Source organism: Malus sylvestris, chromosome 13 (genome assembly GCF_916048215.2).
Source record: "Malus sylvestris chromosome 13, drMalSylv7.2, whole genome shotgun sequence".
In the NCBI taxonomy this organism is placed as follows: Eukaryota; Viridiplantae; Streptophyta; class Magnoliopsida; order Rosales; family Rosaceae; genus Malus; species Malus sylvestris.
Genome location: NC_062272.1, coordinates 12,113,409 through 12,134,940, shown reverse-complemented (window position 1 = coordinate 12,134,940; position 21,532 = coordinate 12,113,409). Strand labels below are relative to the sequence as shown.

Below are 21,532 nucleotides of genomic sequence, written 5' to 3'. Positions count from 1 at the left end.
TACCAACAATCCTAGTCTGTGTGCTTTGATGAGCTTTATCACTTTTTGTTGTAGACTTGTTTTATTCTAATTGTGGTTGTTCCAGACTAATCAACTTGTAGATATGTCTCAATTATTTGAAATATTAAGGCTAGTCCGATCCATTGACTAGAACTAATTGTGCTTATATAGTGTGGTGTTGGCTAGGTTATCCTGTGTATTTATTTCATGTAATTGAAAATAATAATAATAATTTGAATATTTAATTAACTGTCAGTAAAAGGTTGGCCATAAATTCTTTTTATCCAGTTTGGTACTATACTTGAGTTTTATTAATGTCTATTTGAGGTGGTTGTCCTTTTTACCTAATTTGGTACTACACTTCAGTTTAACCAATGAGAAGAAGCTGAGTTATTTGAAGGAAGAAATTAACCCAATATAACATCGCCCAAATACCTAACCTTTTGTTTTCAATCTTGAAAAAAAACAAAAAAAAAATCACTATAAGGAACTTTGTCAATGCATATGTCACTGAAAAATTCGTATATGCATGTTTGCTTCAAAACTTCAAACTTTCTAACTTAAGCAAATGTATTCAAAGCTCGAAGTGTGGCTACAATATTTTGCAAAACTTGTGTCCGGAGAAAACTTTTTCCATGATTTTATTTCCATCACAACAAGGGATTTACATTTAGTTGAATGATGGATCATTTTTAGTAAGCCTTAGCCATGGACCATGGTCAAATTTTGGGTCTACATCCAACAACTTCATTAGTTTCATTGTTTGGATATTTGGAAGGAAACTTATATAAAATGACATTGAGCAACATAAAATGCATTGAAATAATCCCAAAAGGATAAAACCAATGCACTTGGTATTGACCTATGTATTAGCCCTAATGGGATTGGAATTTCCTCCAAATAAAACAACCGATCCAATTCACAAAGAGGCTCGCCAATCTCAAAACAAAAGCTCCAAATCCAAGACTTTTGATGATTTAATTGGCAAATGAAGAACGGCAAAGATCAAATTCCAAACGCCAAGATTGCTCATATTAAGAAAGATTCCAGGAGAGAGGGTGGTGAAAGAAACTATTGGCAATTTGGCATCGGGCAACGAAAACAGGGCGCCTTTTCAAATGCAGATTCATACCCTACCACACCATAATCTACTCCTTATTAAATTGTTTTTATGATTACATTGATATGTTTTTGCACTAAGAAAAGAGAGAGCTCGGCTAAACCATACAATCGACAATCTAATTTAGTATCAAATTTGTCGTTTACGAGATTCAAAACATATCACTTTTAAGTGAAGAATAATATCATCAGACCGTAGTACTGAGTATCTAATCTTTATTAAATTTAAACTAAGGCTAAAATTCTAATCTTATATTTAACAGTGATTCATGCACACGTAAATAAATATTCTCTACTCCGAGTTCTACTACAAATGCGTGAACAAATATCTTTTTACATTTACCGGTTGGCGCCATGCGTGCATGGTCAAAACTTTTCGATGTGGTTGCAACGTAGATGAGCCTAAGCTTTTCTTTAAAACTCATAACAAAAGAAAAGAAAATTGAGAGATTAAAGTCTAAGGAAAATGGTACAAGATTTCGATACAATTAAGGACCCTACAGGTAGAGTTGCAGGAAGCTCTTGTTTACCTACTCTTGATTACCAACTAATACCAAAGTTTCAACAGGGCATTATCTGTGCAGTCGACTACATATTCTTCCACCTACTAGCCTCCTTTCTTCACGTGCAAGTTACTTCTTATTAGATTCAATATCAATGTTAACTTGCATGGCTCCTGTATATTGAAAGGAAAAATGTTATGGAAATTACATTATTATATGTTAGTTGTATGCATTATTTGATGAATAATGCTAAGTAAACTTTATTTGTAGACTAAATTTACATTTCAAATGATGTGTCATCAATAAAAAATAAACATGTTAATCAACACTTCAGTAATAATCCAATCATCAACTTCCATGTCGTTTAATTTGTAAAATTTTGTCTACAAATTTAGTCTCTCTAGCATTACCCTTAATTGACACATCACATGATGCATTTATGTAGTATAAATAAATAGTACGAAAGGAAAAAATAAAACTTGAGCGCAAAAATAAATGTTCTTAACTAACTAAGTTGAGTACGTTTTTGTTGCCTACCTACTAATTAAAACTCTCTCTGGGACTGTTCATCATGAGTTTCAACTTATAACCCGCTGCACCTTTTGTAGTTGCAATCTACTACTGCAAACAATCAATCTTCGGGACCCTCCATTTATATACAGCACCTTTGGTTGGATGAGTTTATTTTAGACACACTGACATTTGTAAAACAATAATGTTATTCATACCATGTTTTTGTACCACATTTTCATACTATCTTAAGTGGGCATTTGATGTGGACAGTCACATCATTTGAATTAATCAGATTTTTAAGTTTAGTTCATTATTTAATAAACTAATAATTAAGAAAAACTAATTAATTAAATGATGATTGTGGTATACGATGAGTCTTTCTCATTCTTTTCCTTGGGTTTTGCAAATTTTTAAATGATGTGGCTGTTCACATCAGATGACACCTAAAATGGTATAAAAATGTGATATAAAAATATGGTATGAATAACATTACTCTTTGTAAAATGACCTCTCATTGCTAACTTCTTCTACCAAGAAACCAACAATTACCAACATAGTTTCATTGTAGCCACAATCTCCACCAACCATTTGCTTCATCTTAAATTCTTGCTTTGGAACATGTTCTAATTCTTGTACCATATTACTAACAAGTGAGAAGTATCACGATGGTCATTCAATTTTATCGGATGTTTTAAAGGCAATGAGATATGTATATAGTCATCAACTAACTCTTAATCTCAAGGAAAGATGTAAATTGTTTTGAAACAGACAATTTTCACCTTAAAGTTCTCTCTTTAATCTATCGATACAAATTTAAAAAAAAATTAAAAATGCAAATAACATCTCAAGATTTTGCAACTTTACCACCTGAAGCAAAAACTGTTTACATGTTTGTAAATTCTAATAGTGATGATGCCACAAGAGTTGATAAAAATACATTTGCATCTCCAATTTTACATCTTTGCATTGGAGTTACCATGATCCCTGTCTTTTCAACTAGTTCTTATAATTAGATACATGGATCATATTGTCCTACATATATGTTCATTAAACATCTTATATTTTTGATTGAGATTTTAATTTCATTCATACACGATTAATTTAAAGTGGTCATATTCAAATATTCAATCAATATTTCCATTTTTTTCTTCTCCCAAAAAAAAAAATCAAATACATTATTGGAAATAAATATACCATTTAATTACAAGGTAGCAAAAACAACAAAATATATATACCATATAGTAAAAATCTCAACAATCAGATATGGGAAGAAAAACAACAAAATATATCTACCAATTCCTTTTGATTTAAATTTGAACCTCAAATACTAAGCTAAGGAAAATACGGAAAGGACCATACCACCTCAAAATTGATCCACGTGGCAAGATTACCGGACGACCCCTTCTTATTCCCTCGCTTTGCCACCAACTGATATCCACTTTCAAAATTCACACCCGCAAATTTTGCTCTTTTTTCTTAACCGCTCCACCTCCCTCCCTCTCATCACTCCTCCCTCTCTCTCTCCAACCCCAACACAACAATTCAATTTCAAGCATTTTCTCTTTCTTTTCCATTTTCTCCGTTGGAGAGAAAAAAATGGGGCAGGATTCTGATTTGAAATCCCAGCTGGTGACTGAGATTTGCTCCGTTTCCGCGCGCGCCATTGCCTGCTCTCACCGGCATGGCGGCGGCAGCAGCCCTGTTCATTCGTCTTTCGTCGATTGGTATCGCCTCCTTCGAGTACGTTTTCTTGCACCTTTTGGATTCAAAATGTGAACCCATTTTTGGGATTCTTCTTCTTTCTTCCCTTGTTTTATAAATTTCGAGTTTGCTTGTAAATGTTTGTGGGAATTTGGAAATTCATAGGTGGAGGAAAATGCTGGCGCGGATGTTATAAGAAAGAGATATCATGAACTTGGTAGGTTTTTGTTGGTAGGTTTTGGGCAAAAAGATTGGCATTTTACATATTTCCAAGATATCTGGTATTATTGCTTGATTGGTAATGTTGGTTGGGATTATTATTTCTTGTGCAGCTTTACAACTTCATCCAGATAAGAACAAACACCCAAAAGCTGAAATTGCATTCAAGCTTGTTTCTGAGGTTAGAATGGTTCTCCTTACAATTTCCACCATTTTGATTGTGTGTTGTTACTCTATAACCATATTGCACCCCTGTCCACTACAATAATGAAAACTTTGGGACCTTGGATAGTGATTTCCAAACTCGCTTTTCCTTTTAATGCACTCTTCTACGTTGTTTTTTCGGTCTTTAGATTGAATAAATTAAAGAGGAATGGACAAAAAAGGAGAAGCGCAAAAGGAGCAAACGAGATTGTGAAATCGCCTCTTAAATAACACTATCATTGCATCACTCTCCTCAGATATCACTATTGTTATAACTAATTGGCAATACGACAATGTATTGATATTTTATTTGTTTCATATCAAACTATTTAAGAGTATTTGCTACCGATATAACGAGACAGTATGAACAACATATCGAGATCATATAAATATAAGGAGACTATTTGCTATAGTCTATTTGACAGCAATTTCCTAAAGCTTTATGTTGGTAATATTATGCCTCACTTTAATTGGGGTACAACCGTACAAGCACTTTGGTGAAGGGTGAGTCCCATGTGACAACCTGACAGCACAGATTGGACGCCCAACAACATATTCATGTGCTATGGTGTGACTGCATTCAATTCAATTTATGAACTAACTCAAATTTCTGATTTTTTTTAATTGTTTTGCAGGCATATTCATGTCTCTCAGATGATGCAAAAAGAAGAGTTTTTGACTTGGAGAGATGGAGGAGGTTCTGCTCTGAGTGTGGCACAATCACCTACACAACAACCCACCACAACTCCCCAAGCACTGCCAATCCCAATCCTTCTTCACATCACAAACCTTACAATCCCACAAATTCAAGGCCTTGCAAAGTAACCAAGGGACTGAAAGATGTCAGAAACAGATTCAGAGAGGAGGTAAGGGTGATAGAAAGCTGCTTGAAGGCCAATGCAGCTGCAGGAACACCAGGAAAGCAATCCTCCTCCTCACTATTTACTCCACCTGCTGCTTTGGATGCGTTTCAGAGCAGGTTCCCAAGGGAATCCCCTGTCTTCAACCCATCTGACCATAAGGTTCAGGGATACCCTCATCTTCGGGCTCGAATTTACGAGAAGCCGAAGAACTTTTGGCAGTTGAGAACTGGGCATCATGTACTGAATTATGAGCAGGGTAGAGGTAGTTATGATTCTCCAGTGTTTGAGGTCAGATCGGATAGTGGGATGTTTAAGAGTAGGTCTACTTGTGTTCGTTCATGACTGATTGATTGATTAATTGGAAAAAGATGACAGGCCTCTTTTTAGGCTCATTCAACTTTTTCTTCCTGCATTGTTTTGATTGCTAGATGATTGGTTTCTGTTTTCGATTAGACAAATAGTCTACGCTGAATTAATCTAAATTGCGAGAAAGAGATTCTGAAATTGCGCAATTATAGAAACTAACAAGGACAGGGGTCGCTAGGTCATAAAAGCTCTTATTTTAAGACGATAGAGACAATTGCTTCCTGATCACCCAATGATAAACCTAACCCAAATCATAGAGCTCCAGGCAAATATGAAGCGGATGGATACAAGTTATGCCTTGGAATGAAAGACAATTCCGAATCCGCTTCAGTGACGGGTGAGGCGGTAAGGCTTCCTGCACCTATGTAGTCTAGATTAAATTCATAAAGGCCAACGGCAAGCTAGTATAAAAGTGGTAGAATTATTCCAAGTATTTGATTCTTCCCCCAACTAAAGAGATCTTGGCGGAATTGCTACGTGTGAAATTGAGCACAATTTTATCGTTTCTCTTCCTTTCTCTCCTCTATAGAAAGAGAGGATGAAACATGGCGTGGTGTATTCGATCATCGGGTCAGCAAGACGTAAGTAAGATATCCCCCAAAGCGGAGATTGTGCTCTACCAAACTTGAGTGCAAGACATTTCAAGGATCTCATGAGAAATAGTAGGTAAGAAGTTGATTGCGTATAGAGTATTTGGTTTTCGTTGTCAAGCATCATGATCTAGCAACATTGCTTATCAACCAAATAAGCATCACGTAATGCGCTCGTAACTCAAACTGATTAATGCCCGAAGTTGTGTGTTTGAATCCAACCTTCCTAACATCGCTTGAATAAAACAAAATAAGCATCTCAAATAGTAGCCCTCCCAATATGTTGAACGCACAACAATAACTCGCTAATCAGAGCCAAATTGTGTAAAAGTTTGAGATTGTACCAACCACATTACAAACTGTATAAATATAAGGTGGATTCTACAAAATTTTAAGCTGGCCTTTAACTACGTTCAGTCAAAAGAGTTACGCTCAAGGCAGGCTGCCGGAACGGAGTTGGTGTCACTTAGTGTTTCAGCTCAGGGACTTTACCACAATTTCCTCATTCTTTCTTTCCGGTAACTACTTTTGGCTCAGGAACTTTGAGAATGCCACCATCTATCAACTTCTTCAACTCTTTATTTGCCAGTTGATTGACCTTAGAGTCCGAAGATTCTAAGAATGCAGCAATCACCTTCCCACTGCAATCCCAGAGAAAGAAAAAAATAAATTAGATCAAACGACCCGGATAACTGCAAATCTTATACAAAAACACTTCACGAGCTCAGAGAAAAAACACGAAAGTAATGCTCTAATTGATTCGTAGTTGTGAAATCCTCCTCTCACTATCATGTTGGTTGGGTTTTTTTTCCCCTAAAATGTTGAGTTTGAAATGTTTTTCTCTAAAGTGTAATATTATCGAGACTTAGGCGTGAAAAGTTGAAGAAAAGAAAATTACAACTACGTACAAAAGAAAGAATCACATGCTTTCTTATGCACATATCATAATACAGGGAAACAAGACAAAGAGGCTGACCTGTGACCTTGGGCCCACAAATCACACTTTCCTTTAAGTGCCTTGTTCCACAAAGTGGAAGCAAATGTGGGGCAGTCCAAGATTAGTTTTCTAATGGTCCGACTGGAATGGAAATTTTCAAGGATGTGTTCCTCTTTTGAGTCCTCTTCGGATTCTTGGGATTTAGGTTCTGCGACAAGAGATGCTATAGCTTCATATAGTTCATTCAACTTGTCATCCAAAGTTGGGTGGAGAATGCCGCCAGCACCCCCAGTTGCAACCTGCAAAGCATTCAAACGCAAGAACACACGGAAGTGTTGAAAATTCTCAAACATTTCAGAATGCACATTTGACAAGCAAAGCACGGGAATTGGATGGAATGCTAAAACGTTTTCCATGGTTAATATATCTGCATTAAATGGAACTAGTGAAATAGGTACCTCATATATGACTTCTTTGCCAAAATTTGATCTAAGTAATTCCCCTGCACTTGTAATGCATACATCAACTAGCTTCTGCAAGGCATACCCGATCAAAGTCAATGTCTTAGTATAAAAGACGGTCAAGTTTAATTTAAATCAATTTCACTAATAATGTCTATGTTCAAATTGGAATCTGTTTTGTATTAAAAGCAACAAACCTCGGCCAACCCACTCTGGACTAACAACTCTTGCCTTCGAACGGCAGGATCCTTTTTTCCTCCCTCAACTGAGTGGAGGCCATCATCAGGATTCATATCGGCTTCATCCAATTCCAAATCACTATTGGCCTCTTCACCAGATTTGTTAACCTTTGAAGATTTTGTTTCAGAATTGTCTGGTTCAACCTGAGAATACATAGAAACAGAGTAAGTTCTCATGCATAACGAATTACTGGCCACATACATTTCTATTTTCTACAAAAAGAGAATATGAAATCTACCTTGTTGGAAAGTGAAGGGATAGACAAACTGAGGGAAGCCAGGTCATCAGGAGTCAAATAACGTGAACAATTTGGATGAAGTAGCTGCAGTAATGGGCGCCTTCCATTCTGAAAGATTGCAATAGAAAAACATCTTTTAGGAATGTAGAGAATAGTTGAAATAGGACCACTAGAGACTGTAGATATGAAAACTTGATCAAGCCTTTATGCAGTAGAAAGAAATGACAACCTTATCGAGAACAAGATCCTTTAGGTTTTCTTGAAGCTCATTAATGACAACCTGTAATAAGTAGTATCTGAATTAGAAAGGTTCACCAGAAATCTGTATATACCACAACCCCCTCCACCCCCCAGTGAAAAAAATAAATAAATAAATAAAACCCTATCTGCAACAAACACCACAAGAAAAGCAAACCTTTGTAGTAAGCTTTGTGTCATCAACAGTTGAAACAAGGCAAACAAGCACCTGGGAAGTACAGAATTCATTCATTTTCAGATATGCAAAATATTAGAGTAAGCTGTATGAAGACAACTTAAACAATACAAAAAGAAGTATCAAAATAAAAAAAATTAATACACAATATCACAGATAAGTGCTAAAGTAACATACAGGAAAAATAATAATAAAGTCTCCTAAGCTTACCATGCTTCCACCTTGATCAAGAGCTATTTTATGAACGTGGCCTTTCATTCCTTTAATTATCTTCTTTCTTTCCTAAAAACAAGTCATAAAATTAAAAGATAATGTAGATTAGTAGCCAAAATTCCAACACATTTAGTCAACTGACATCAATTTGCACTTGATATGATAACAATCTACCTTTGAACTGCCATGCTTGACACAGAGCATCCCAACCTTGGATCCATCCCTTGTGTGGATCACCCGAACAAGAAGTGGACCCGACAACTGTTTAATTACATCTGTGGCAGAGAACTTAAAACAAAAAACTAGATGTTTAGAAAGGAGAGACAAAATGACAAGTAAAGGCCTATATCGTAATTGTAGGCAAGATTCAGAAAATGATAATTTGCAATTAATATCTAAACCACACCTGCTCAGCTATTGTGAAGTACTCTATCAACACCCTGTGTACTATAGAGTGATCAATTATTCCTTTCTCTAAAATTGGTTGAATCACTGAAGTCATGTGCCGGAAGACTGAAGATTTCTGCAGATCTAGCTTTGAAATTATATCTAGTAACCTGAATTTGATACAAAGTGCAATGAGAATGTGATAGCATTACATTCATGTAAAATGAATATACACAGCTGTTCCTTTACCTGCCCTCATTCTTCGAGACCAAGTCCTTAAACAACTGAAGCTCTGTAGAATATAGTTCCACCAAAAGCTCTTGCTTTTGAGTTGCATTTCCCAATTGGTATGCGTGCTCAACGACTATATGAGGATTTAGAAAAGTAGTAATAATATTATAACCGCTTAGAGAGTGATAAGGGAAACAAAAAAGGTTGGTTGGATATTGTATCTCCAAGTACTGCAGAGAGCATCTAACATACCTACAGAACCAACCATGTGACGAAGAAGGGAAGCAACATGTCCTCGGAGAGAGGAGATAAATGCCGCTAGCTGCTTTTTGGAGGCTGCCGAATAAAGCATAGGTAACAACTTAATAATTTCTCAGAAAACAAAAGGGTGTGCGCTACCAATGATATTCAAACTATAATAGTTTTGTATGAAAGTCAAAGAGTACAACTTTCTACATATCTACTTCCAAGCTCAACCTTACCATTGTCTAACATTTTGGTCACCAGATGAACAGCATATGTGTTGCATGCAAGAGTTAGAAGATGTGGCTGAAGCTCCTCAAAAACTGCATCCTTTTCCGCTTGTGAACAGTACTTAACGCAAGTCTAAGGTAAAAGGAGCACGTAAGTACAGGCTACTAAAAGAAAACAAGGACTTAAAACTTCAAATCATTTGATAAATGAAGATAAAAACCTGCAGAACACGAGAAGACACATGGGAACTTGCGATTTCAGGAATTTTCCCCTTCATTTTCTCTAACGCTTCACTCACCAACCTTACCAAAGTTCATAGATAACAAGAATAAGTAAATGAAGAACATGGCTTTACAGAGAGATGATTGAGGTAGAATTGCAATAGAACTCGTTTCAAACTACATACTTGGATCGATCTTCTTTGGATATATTTCGTTGCCGCATCTTCTCCCACAGATGTGCAAGCTCCTATGAAAATAAGGGGCAAAAAACAAGGTTCATCCCATTGCCACAATAAGCTCGTAGTTCGAGCATTTAAATGGGATTAACGAAGCATGAATTAACGAGGCGGTACTAGTTTCGAACGCCTGGTGCACATTTTTGAAAGTAATCATAAAAGGCCAAGTTTCATCAACCGATTAACATTCAAATTATGTCGCACAAGCACCACCAATACCTACTGATATTTTCCTTTCCCTATTAATCATTTGCAAATTGAAATGCTTATAAAAAGAAAAAAATTGGAGTGAACAAAACTCACTTGCTCTAAATTGTAATGACGCTTCCGCTTCTTCTTCCTAGCCTCCGCAAGTTCCTGCAACAATAGCCGCAAATCAAAATTGTTGATTTACCATTAAAAAACAAAACTTCAGCAACATATTCTTATTGCAGGAATCAAAAATTCCAATTTCTTTGTTAAATTGATCAGATATCGACCTTGGCCCGGAGGCGGCCCTCTCGCTTCGACAGCGGAACTTGTTTCTCATGATCGAGTCCTGGTTCTCGGGGCTTGAAAGGTTTGGAGGGTTTCTTGAAGTCGGTGCTTCGCGGATTTGAGGGCTTGGAGTCGAGGAGCTTGGTCTTCTTGGAAGAGGAGCTGTGGGTCTCCGGCTTATTGCCTGGGATTTGCTTCCTCTTCTTCGGCGAGCTCTTCTCCTGCTTCTTGGCCGCCATTGGAGTACTCTGGAGCTCTCAAATTCTCCCCTGTCTTGCGTTCTATTGAAGGGTTTTTTCAGGGTTTTGGATTCGGGTATGGGCCGAGACGGGTTTGCGTGAACAGTATATGGGTTTCCCGGCTCGCAGCCCATATAAGTTGTGAATTTCAAAAAATTAATTATTACCTGAACTTATTTTTTTTTAACAAAAAAATGTTTGGGCTAAAATAGGAGAAGTTTTTTTTTTTTTTTTAAAGTATCTATCTACTTGTATAACAACATGCGACAGGTGTAACAGTGTTCTGGGCACACTAAAATTCTCTCTTAGAATAAGGAGTTAAAGAAATCAAATTAATCCAGCTATCATTCGAAACGAGAGAGTCCATGTGTTTAATGCCCATTGGTGTAGATCAATAGTGAGTTGGTATTTGGGGAACCTGGAAATTTTTTTTCTCTCTTAAATACGGCTAATTTTCTGTTTGAAAAGTTTAAAAAGACATGTGTTATTTGACCATAGCCAAAATTGGAGAAATTTTGTACCAAAAAAAAAGTTGGAGAAATTTTTTATCTTGAACGGAAAACGATTGTACACCACATGTTTTTATATAAATGATAAATTTTTTTATTTTTTTAAGCTATTAACCTTTTAACATACATATTTCATCATTTATATGTATTATTAATTTTTTAACACACATATTTTATTATTTAAATTATGTACTACTCGGTGTTCCGATCATAATAAAAAAAATCTTAAAATGAGCCAAAATGCATTTAACTTTTCGGGCTTAGCTGGGGATTTGTCCTTTTCGGGGTGGGATGTGATGCCTCGTGCTCCGGAAAAAGAAAAAGAAAAAAATATTAAGAAGATGCAATCATGTGTTGCTGGCAAGAGATCCAAGTGGAGGGCTTGCACGCAGACACCCGACAATGAAATGGGATGCGATGGACGTTACCCCGTATATTCAATCCCATTTTATTTTCAGCTTCGATTCCGGAACCCACACCCCCTTTTCAGGACTCCAATCACCTACTCCCATCTCCCACCTCCCACATCTCCCCAACCCATAAAATACCGACACGTGTACGAAACACGTAAACTTCGACGACCTAGACTTGGCCTCACGATTGAAGGCGTCGTACCGGATAACAGCCCTAACCAAATGGAATCTCCTCCTTTTACGAATGATGACCCACTGCGCCTCGCAGTTGTCCCTCAGTTCCCCACTCGGTAGATAAGCTAACGTACTTATCACCCATCGCGCACTTTCAGTGATAACTTATCAGTAATCGCTGATATGTGGGTGCCGAATAAAGACTCTCTCTCTCCTCTTTATCTTTGTCTCCCTTTCTCTCGTTGGTGCTTCTGCACTGTTGTCGTTGAAAGCAAAATCATGGGACCTCAAACCCTAGACCCTTTCCACTCGCCCTAAAAAACCGATTGAAACCACCCCGCCCCCAGCCTCCACCCAAAACGCTGCCGTTTCCTCCCATTTCTCCTCCGCCGCGGACGGAAAGATTCGAACTTGAGATTTGAAATCGAGGGGAAGAGAAGCGAAGATGTCGTCCTTGAGCAGAGAACTGGTGTTCCTGATCCTCCAATTTCTGGAGGAAGAGAAGTTCAAGGAGTCCGTACACAGGTGGGCATTTGTTTTTTAGTTTTCAATTTTTGGGGGTTTTTTAATTTAATTTTAGGGGTTTATGGTTTGAAATTTGAATTCGATGGAGCTCAGGCTGGAGCAGGAATCGGGGTACTTCTTCAACATGAAGTACTTTGAGGAGAAGGCGCTGGCTGGAGAGTGGGACGAGGTCGAGAAGTACCTCTCTGGGTTCACCAAGGTCGATGAGAATCGCTACTCGATGAAGATTTTCTTCGAGGTTCGAAAGCAGAAGTATCTCGAGGCGCTCGACAGGTTCCGATTTTGATCACTTCTGTTTCTCTGTGTGTGTCTACATGTATGATTGTTTTATGGAATGTGTTAATTGATTCTGTTTTGGTGATGGGGTCTTTGTTGCAATTTGGAAATGAGGTCAGGAATGACAGAGCTAAGGCTGTTGAGATACTGGTGAAGGATTTGAAAGTGTTCTCGACGTTTAACGAAGATTTGTACAAGGAAATTACGCATCTTTTGACCCTCGAAAACTTTAGGTGAATTATGTTTTAGTTCATTTTTAATGTATATGTAAGTTGGGTTCCATAACATGTTAATGGGTTTATCTGTGGGTTAAAACTCATGGAATTTGGGAACATGAAAAGTGGGGAATAAAACTTTAATTTTAATGTGATGCAGAGAAAATGAGCAGTTATCGAAATATGGTGATACTAAGTCGGCTAGAAGCATAATGCTAGTAGAGCTTAAAAAGTTGATAGAAGCAAATCCGCTTTTCCGAGATAAGCTTGCTTTACCCACTTTGAAGGCTTCACGCTTGCGAACTCTAATTAATCAAAGGTATGCTGGTGTTTGTAATGCCTTTCCACTTTTGAATTTTGTATGAAGACCTTGCAGTCAATATCATTGATTACGGTTTGTAAAAGTTGTGAAGCATTAAATTATGGTTTGGGCAGTCTAAATTGGCAGCACCAGCTGTGCAAGAACCCAAGGCCAAATCCTGATATTAAGACCTTATTCATGGACCACTCGTGTTCTCCAACAAATGGGGCTCGTGCATCCACGCCAGTTACTCTTCCAGTTGCAGCTCTTGCAAAGCCAACTTATGCTCCTCTAGGAGCACATGGTGGAGTATGATCATATCCTTTGTCATAATTTTATCGAATTTCAACTAAGCTGATGTTCTGATATATCAATATGTTTTGTTTGTTACTGTCATGTACAGCCTTTTCCGCCGGCTGCTGCAGCTGCAGCTAATGCAAATTTAGCAGGATGGATGTCGAATGCTAATCCTTCCTTGTCTGTGCAATCAGCTGTTGTTGCCGCTTCACCCTTCCCTGTTCAACCCAGTCAAGGTGTGGTTTTCATTCTTCTGAAATTTAGGCTACAACAGCTTAACAAAAGTTGATTTTTTAGATCCAGGTTATTGTTTATTCACTTTCCGTTTTCTTTGTTTCAAACCACAATTTTAATAAGGTGACAATGTAGAATTAAGAAGAAAATATAGTCACTACTTATTTGTGTCAGTAACGAGTAGGGAGGTTAAAGAAACTCTTCTAGATTAGTTCTTTGTGCTGGGTCATTCCACCTGTTTATTGAGCATTATTTGCCTGTTTATTGAGCATTATCATACTAGTAAGAAGAATTAATTCAGTTATCTAATGTCCAACCAGAAGTATTTACTGTTGAGCTTGATTATCATTGTTTTGCTTGCTTAAAGTATAAGATAACAGAATATATTTCATATTTTTCAAGCTATTTGGTTATTGACAACAATTTTGCTGCCTGAACAGGTTCTGGTTTAAAGCATCCAAGAACACCCTCAAATGCTCTTGGAATGAGCGAGTATCAAGGCTCAGATCATGAGCAACTAATGAAACGCCTGCGGCCTGCACAATCTGTTGATGAGGTATTATTGGACAGATTAAAGTTTCTGCATAAGTTATGGATACCTCTTTCTTGCATTTTATGGTTCTGCATTTGGATGTTCCACTTTTACGAACTATTATAGAGCTTCCTACTTCATTTATTCAGGTCAGTTATCCTCCCCCTACCCAGCATGCTTCCTGGTCACTAGATGACCTACCAAGGACCGTAGCGTGCACTCTTCGTCAGGGATTCAATGTGATAAGCATGGATTTCCACCCTTCTCATCACACATTACTTGCTGGTAGGTTTTATTTACCGCGTAACATAAATTGTGCTTCACCCGTCTTAGATTGAAAGGGTTGTTGTTAAAGTTTTGCTTTTAAGCAGCTTTAATCTCAAAGCTGACTTAAGATTTATGTTTATAAATAGTTGGATGTAGTAATGGTGAAATTACACTGTGGGAAGTTGGGATACGAGAGAAGCTAGTGACAAAGCCATTCAAAATATGGAATATGACTCCTAGTTCTAATGCAATTCAGGTGTGTATCATTACTCAGTCGGAACCTTAAACATCCTATCAGTATTCTTTATCCCGTCATTAAAAACATCATATTTATGTGTGCTTAGTAGGTTCCATCTGTTTTCAAAGTAATGGTGTCTTCATGATATTTAGTTAAAGGTTAATATCAGAGGCCTGCACTACTTACGATTATTGAGCATTTACCACTTCTGTAAGTTGACTTTTAGCCTCTTATAGCTTGCTATGGTCAAAGATTCGTCAATGTCTGTAAGCCGTGTATCATGGAATCAAGATGGAAGCTTTATTGGTATGTGGAGCTGCAGTGCATCTCTAGCATAATTTGAATGCATAGTTGGATATAATTATGGGTATTTTTTTGTGTACAGGTGTTGCATTTACCAAACACTTGGTTCATTTGTACGCTTATCAAGGACCAACTGATCTACGGCAACATTTGGAGGTATGTTTTGATTCACTTTGTGCTAATTCAAGATCAAGAAGATATTTTTTGCCGCTTTACACTGATGTTTGGATTTGGTTTTCTTATAGATTGATGCTCACAGTGGCAGTGTGAATGACTTAGCCTTTTCTCATCCAAACAAGCAATTATGTCTTATAACTTGTGGGGAGGATAAGCTGATAAAGGTGGGGGACTAAATATTGCAGCTTTCTGTTGTTGTTTAACTTGATCAATATTAAATGGATTATTTGTTTAAAAACATAATAGGTTTGGGATTTGGCTGGAAGAAATCTATTCAGCTTTGAAGGTCATGAAGCGCCTGTTTACTCAATTTGCCCCCACCAGAAGGAGAATATTCAGGTAAATCATGTCCATTTGCTGAAGTCTGCATATGTGTTATGACCACTTAATGTTACTAGTTCTCAAATGACCGGTTGAATGTGGGTACTCTAATTTTATTTATACATTACATGGCCTGTTCAGTGGCGCTAGAGTTCATTGTGAATGTTCAAAGAACTAAATAGCTCGAAGTGGTAGACTTTCTCATTTAGTATGATATTGGTTTGTTTACCTTGAAATTCCTTGTTACTTGTACATTTAAATTCTTATATATCCTGTTATGCCAGTGGAATTTCACAAAAGTTCTTAGAAGATAACTAATTATGATGATTACTGTTATTATAATAACTAACCGAAAATGAGTGAGACAATGGTGTCACATCAAGCTGCTCTTGCCATTGTCGTAATTTTACCTTTTTATCTTTGCAGTTCATATTTTCAACTGCTGTTGATGGGAAAATAAAAGCTTGGCTGTATGACAATGTGGGCTCCAGGGTTGACTATGATGCTCCTGGGCAGTGGTGCACCACAATGCTCTACAGTGATGATGGAAATAGGTACACAAGAATGTCCACATGGTTTATGCTATAAATTACCTTTGTCGCATATTTTCTGTTTGTGTGATGATGTATGAGTTATAACTGATCATCTTAAATCTCAGATTATTCTCTTGTGGGACTAGTAAAGATGGTGATTCTTTCCTCGTTGAATGGAATGAAAGTGAAGGGGCAATAAAGAGGACATATACTGGATTCAGAAAAAAATCTTCTGGCGTAGTGCAATTTGATACAACAAAAAATCACTTTTTGGCTGTTGGTGAAGATAATCAGATAAAGTTTTGGGATATGGATAATACAAATGTTCTTACTGGTACAGAAGCTGAGGGTGGACTTCTGGTAAAAGTCCTCATTATTCAGACATCTATTTCCAAACATTATAAGTTGAATAAAAGAATCTATTGTTTTGAGATTTCATTCATTGATTATGAACGTTGGGATTGCTTCAGACTCTTCCCCGCTTGAGATTCAATAAGGAAGGAAATTTGCTTGCTGCTACCACGTCTGACAACGGAATCAAAATTCTTGCTAATGCTGAGGGTCTAAGATCCTTAAGAGCAATTGAAACTCGATCTTATGAAGCATCCAGAGGACCTATTGAGATGAAGGTTCTTATATCTGTTTCCATGATATGCTACCCCTTTCATTCATTTGTACATTTCTGTTTCTAGAAAATTTGATTTGCTCTTTGTTGAGAATTTGATGTGTTCATGTTCCTTGATCAGGTATCTGGTTCTTCCATGGTTCCGAATGTCAACCCAACCATTAATAAAGTGGACCGTTTGGATACAAGCTCTCCTGCCAGACCGACTCATATTCTTGTACGTCATTTAAGTTATATAATTCACATTCAAATTGTTTTGTCATATTTTTTTTTATAACTTAATTATGATTGACTGGTTAGCATCAGCTTGAAAAGCGAAAGTACGATTGTAGATTGTTAGTACTGAAATGTGGTAGCCATTGTCACCATACTCAGTTTAATATATTAACTAGGTGTATTGTGATTTATCCTTACCCTTATTTCTGCTCTAGCATCTCATTCTGCTGCATATTTGTTGTAGAATGGAGCTGATTCTATGGCAAGAGCTGATTCTATGGCAAGAGCCGATTCTATGGCAAGAGCCGATATGGCAAGAAGCCTGGAAAAGAGAAGAAGCTTAGATGATGTATCTGACAAGATTAAACGTTGGGAACTGGCGGAAATTGTAGATCCCGTTCAGTGTCGAGTGGCTACCATGCCAGAAAGTAAAGATCCTGCTAACAAGGTTGGTTTTGTTTTCTAGTTCCCTCTTTTGTTGTTCATGGATAATTTTATTAAGATGGTCTTACTTTTTTAAAAGGTTGCTCGACTTCTGTACACAAATTCTGGTTCTGGCATTCTGGCTCTCGGTTCAAATGGGGTGCAGAAGCTATGGAAGTGGAGCCGCAATGAGCAAAATCCAAGTGGGAAGGTGATAGTCAACACCCACATGAAATACATATTTCTCTTTTCGTTCAGCTGCATGTATTTCAGTTACATGAACATATAATGTGTTAGCAACTTTCATGAAAATGTATCTGACTTTTTGTGGGTTAAAAGGCCACAGCAAGTGTTGTTCCCCAACATTGGCAACCCAACAGTGGTCTTTTAATGACTAATGATGTCTCAGAAAATGTTGAAGAAGCGGTTCCATGCATTGCACTCTCAAAAAATGACTCTTATGTGATGTCAGCCTGTGGAGGAAAAGTGTCTCTGTTCAATATGATGACTTTTAAGGTAATTTAATGCGTATATAGTGCAGATCTATCCTACAACAGTTTCTATCAACTACTACGGTTTGTATGATTCTGCATGCATTGGAATGACAAGCGTGTTTGGGATGAAAATTTTTTGGTTTGCAGGTAATGACAACTTTCATGCCACCTCCACCAGTGTCAACCTACTTGTCATTTCATCCTCTGGATAATAATATCATAGCAATAGGAATGGAAGATTCAACTATCCACATTTACAATGTTCGACTTGATGAGGTGATTGATTTAAGAATCTCTATATCTATTAACATGTGATTGAATTGCTCTTCTTGATTGCCAATATGAATCGTGCTGCTCTTCTGTTAGGTCAAAGCAAAACTGAAAGGCCACCAGAAGCACATTACTGGTTTAGCATTTTCTGTCAACCTTAAAATCATGGTTTCATCAGGTGCTGATGCTCAAGTATGTGACGGCTCTTCTTCTCCTTTTGATATGCAAGTTAATGTTTACCAGTGATTGGATATGTAAAGAAAATGATTTTGCAGCTATGCTTTTGGAACATGGATACATGGGATAAGAAGCAATCGGTTCCACTTCAGTTGCCCGCTGGAAAGGCGCCTGTCGGTGACACGCATGTGCAATTCTATTCTGATCAAGTCCGATTGTTGGTATACCATGAGACTCAACTAGCATTATATGATGCGGCCAAATCAGAGTGCATTCGGCAGGTAATAGAACTTCTTGGATGAGTTACTTTTGTTTGTGTGCACAACAATCCCCTCATTTTTTTTTTTTTTAAATATTGCAGTGGACGCCACAAGATGTTCTGCCTGCGCCCATTTCTTGTGCAGCATATTCTTCAAGTAGTCAACTAGTTTATGCGGCATTTACTGATGGTAACATTGGAGTATTTGATGCTGATAGTCTGAAACTAAGATGCCGTATTGCCATGTCGGTGTACTTACCACAAGCATCATCAAACAGGTATTTAGCGCATTGAACTATGAATGGTTTATGAGGCGGCAATCTCATTCTATCAAGCATTATGTCTGATTTACCTAGATTTTCCCCCGTGTTAGTTTGAAAAATGAATTAGTTGAAGTAGAAGGAAGAAAAAGTTGTGCATCACCTCTTGATTAAGTTGAAAAACGAAAAAGAAGAAAAATTTGCCTTCTGTTATCACTAGAACCCTCCGTCGTATAGTTATTGATTATCTAAACTAGTTTCTTCCTGCCCTGCGACAGCCCATCAGTGTACCCGCTGGCTCTTACAGCACATTTGCAGGAGCCGTACCAATTTGCTGTTGGACTGACAGATGGATCTGTTAAAGTTATAGAGCCCTCGGAATCTGAGGGGAAGTGGGGAGTTTTGGTGCCCGTTGATAACGGAACACAGAACGGGTGGACAGCAACATCTTCGAGTAACAATCCAGCATCGTAGCGGCTCCATCTAGTGATTTCTATATCCATTTCCTAGAGTTGATTTGTGTTGTAATTGTATTGTATTCATGTACTACCACAGCAGACTAGTAGGGGGTATGTTATGTGCCTCACCGAATGTGTGAAGCACAGAGAGATCTAAGGTTATAGCAAAAATTCATGTATATTTATATGTTTATCAGATAAATGTGTTTAATTATTTCTTCAAATGTAGTAGTTCCTTCTCCCTCTGCTGCGTTATTACTTTCCCCTTTGCTTTTGCCTACTTATGAATGTCCAATACATAAAAACTGGAAACTTTTATATTTTGAATGAAGGGTTCGAACTCGTTACCTCATGTGCAGGAGCAAAAGTTTTTAACCATCTGAACTACAAATATTTTTGTACTTTCCTTGTATAGAACTCGTTGCATTTAAGAGAATTTAGTCATCAAACAATGACAAAAAATAAATTTATGCAGGTCGTTGGAATTTAATCTAACTTTATTATTTGTACTATTAGGTCACTATGTGGCATGTGCCTTATAAAACGATCAATAAATGGTTTAACTTGGTAGATCTTGACTTGTAGTTTCATGTCAATTTAATAGGAGGAGACAGCAACCAGTTCCAGTTTACAATTACATTATAATTGAAGAAAAAACAAAAGACAGCCAACGTCGTGGAAGAGATATTTTTAATTATGATGGGAACACATGTAGTATACTATTTATTTTTATGTAAGTAGTGTAAAATTTTACTTTTTAGGTTATTAATTTTTTAACACACATATTTCACCATTTGTATAATCACACGTGTTGTACTACCTCATGTATCGATTACACTGAAAAATCTATCGTTGTAAGACTTAAATTAGGTCGGCTAACCTTCACCATAGGGCGCACTGTTTGAAGGGTCCTGATTGGATAGTGGCCAACGATGTGTTCCCATCATGCCATGTGGGTCTTGACCAAATATAATGAACGTTTGACTGGGACAAAAATCTAGTTTGCAGGCCTAGCTAGGGTTATATTTGGATCCTAAGCAGAGGAACGTGGACGTTTGTTATTTGTCATGCATGGGAATTTATCTGAGTTCCCATTCGATTTGAGTACTGTTTGTTCCTTAGTCGTTGCAGTTGTATCATATATGTACAAAACTTAGACCCCAAGTATTATATGATGTGAGATGCCGTAGCTTGATCATCACAAATAGCTTAGATTTTGCATTTCACGATCATAAGTTAAGTTGTATCAACATCAGTCGTTTATAAACACGTAACTAATTATTAATTGTTGATGCATTATATAATTTATTACATACGTCAAAATCATCTTACTGATTGTAACACTACCTTTTTATATTTGTACATTCTTTTGGTGCTTGCTAGTTAATTATTCTAGTAATTTTTTAGTGTCTATCTAGACCTATAGATGGAGCATGGAGTTCGGTGAGGGTTTCAAAATACCAACAAATACCTTTAGTTAAAAAGAGTGCTAAAGAGAAAATGGCTTAATTATATACTAAAAGGTCCCAATAGTAAAAGAATAATTCTAGATACTACCAAATAATGTGTGACCAATTAAATTTGTACTTTAATTCAAATTAGAATTTAACTGATAATCGTAATAATTTTTTTAATAATTTTAATAAAAATTTATATGATGTAGAACGTGTTTTAATGCACAAACTTTGTATGAATGAATTAGCTATATATCAGTCAACTTATTTTAGTACTACACAATAGCATGCATATGTCGCATGCAAAGAGGTTGGTACGACATAAAATGCTGATCTATATCATGAAAATTGATAGTTTTAATGGTAAAACACTTATCTCGAAATGATTCGAGTTAAATTTGATCTTCTATTTTATTAGAATAGAAGAAAGAAGCTAAACATCGACAACCTTTTTGTGTTGCCAACTGTGAACTATATTTCAAAGTCTTCCTTTACCTTTGTTCAATATATACATTTCAAATCTTTAACCTAAAAAAACTGCGGCTGCATGCATGAAGATATTCTCACTGCCCCCACATCGACATTTCCTAAGCTCAACTTTACGGCGACGAAGAAGAATATGTGGATGCCTTTTGCCGATCTAGTAAAGCTACAAGATTGGTGCATGTTCTTCTTCTTCTTCTTTATATAAAACTCAGAGACTGAGAAATCTGAAA

At 37.0% G+C, this 21,532-nt stretch overlaps 3 protein-coding genes across 3 annotated transcripts; 2 read left to right on the top strand and 1 right to left on the bottom strand.

Moving 5' to 3' along the window:
* Positions 1-3,578: 3,578 nt before the first annotated feature.
* LOC126595649 (uncharacterized) lies at positions 3,579-5,519 on the top strand. The gene is made up of 4 exons (XM_050261950.1): positions 3,579-3,875; positions 4,002-4,053; positions 4,169-4,236; positions 4,895-5,519. Exons 1-4 carry the CDS (start codon positions 3,732-3,734, stop codon positions 5,462-5,464), a joined length of 834 nt encoding a protein of 277 aa, XP_050117907.1. The 5' UTR covers positions 3,579-3,731; the 3' UTR covers positions 5,465-5,519.
* An 810-nt stretch (positions 5,520-6,329) lies between these two features.
* On the bottom strand, positions 6,330-10,929 carry LOC126597188 (pumilio homolog 24-like). Its single transcript, XM_050263958.1, has 17 exons — positions 10,629-10,929; positions 10,453-10,506; positions 10,099-10,160; positions 9,913-9,994; positions 9,701-9,824; positions 9,471-9,554; positions 9,237-9,351; positions 9,007-9,157; positions 8,775-8,888; positions 8,598-8,669; positions 8,370-8,420; positions 8,184-8,234; positions 7,955-8,062; positions 7,674-7,859; positions 7,474-7,548; positions 7,055-7,314; positions 6,330-6,719 (listed from the first exon to the last, which is right to left on the bottom strand). Exons 1-17 carry the CDS (start codon positions 10,863-10,865, stop codon positions 6,581-6,583), a joined length of 1,965 nt encoding a protein of 654 aa, XP_050119915.1. The 5' UTR covers positions 10,866-10,929; the 3' UTR covers positions 6,330-6,580.
* A 1,256-nt stretch (positions 10,930-12,185) lies between these two features.
* LOC126596454 (topless-related protein 2-like) lies at positions 12,186-19,586 on the top strand. The gene is made up of 25 exons (XM_050263041.1): positions 12,186-12,486; positions 12,580-12,759; positions 12,882-12,995; positions 13,138-13,296; positions 13,413-13,587; positions 13,682-13,811; positions 14,250-14,365; positions 14,491-14,626; positions 14,755-14,864; positions 15,083-15,152; positions 15,232-15,305; positions 15,395-15,490; positions 15,573-15,665; positions 16,074-16,201; positions 16,306-16,540; positions 16,651-16,809; positions 16,927-17,022; positions 17,266-17,469; positions 17,545-17,655; positions 17,784-17,960; positions 18,086-18,214; positions 18,305-18,400; positions 18,484-18,666; positions 18,747-18,922; positions 19,183-19,586. Exons 1-25 carry the CDS (start codon positions 12,407-12,409, stop codon positions 19,376-19,378), a joined length of 3,423 nt encoding a protein of 1,140 aa, XP_050118998.1. The 5' UTR covers positions 12,186-12,406; the 3' UTR covers positions 19,379-19,586.
* Positions 19,587-21,532: the final 1,946 nt, after the last annotated feature.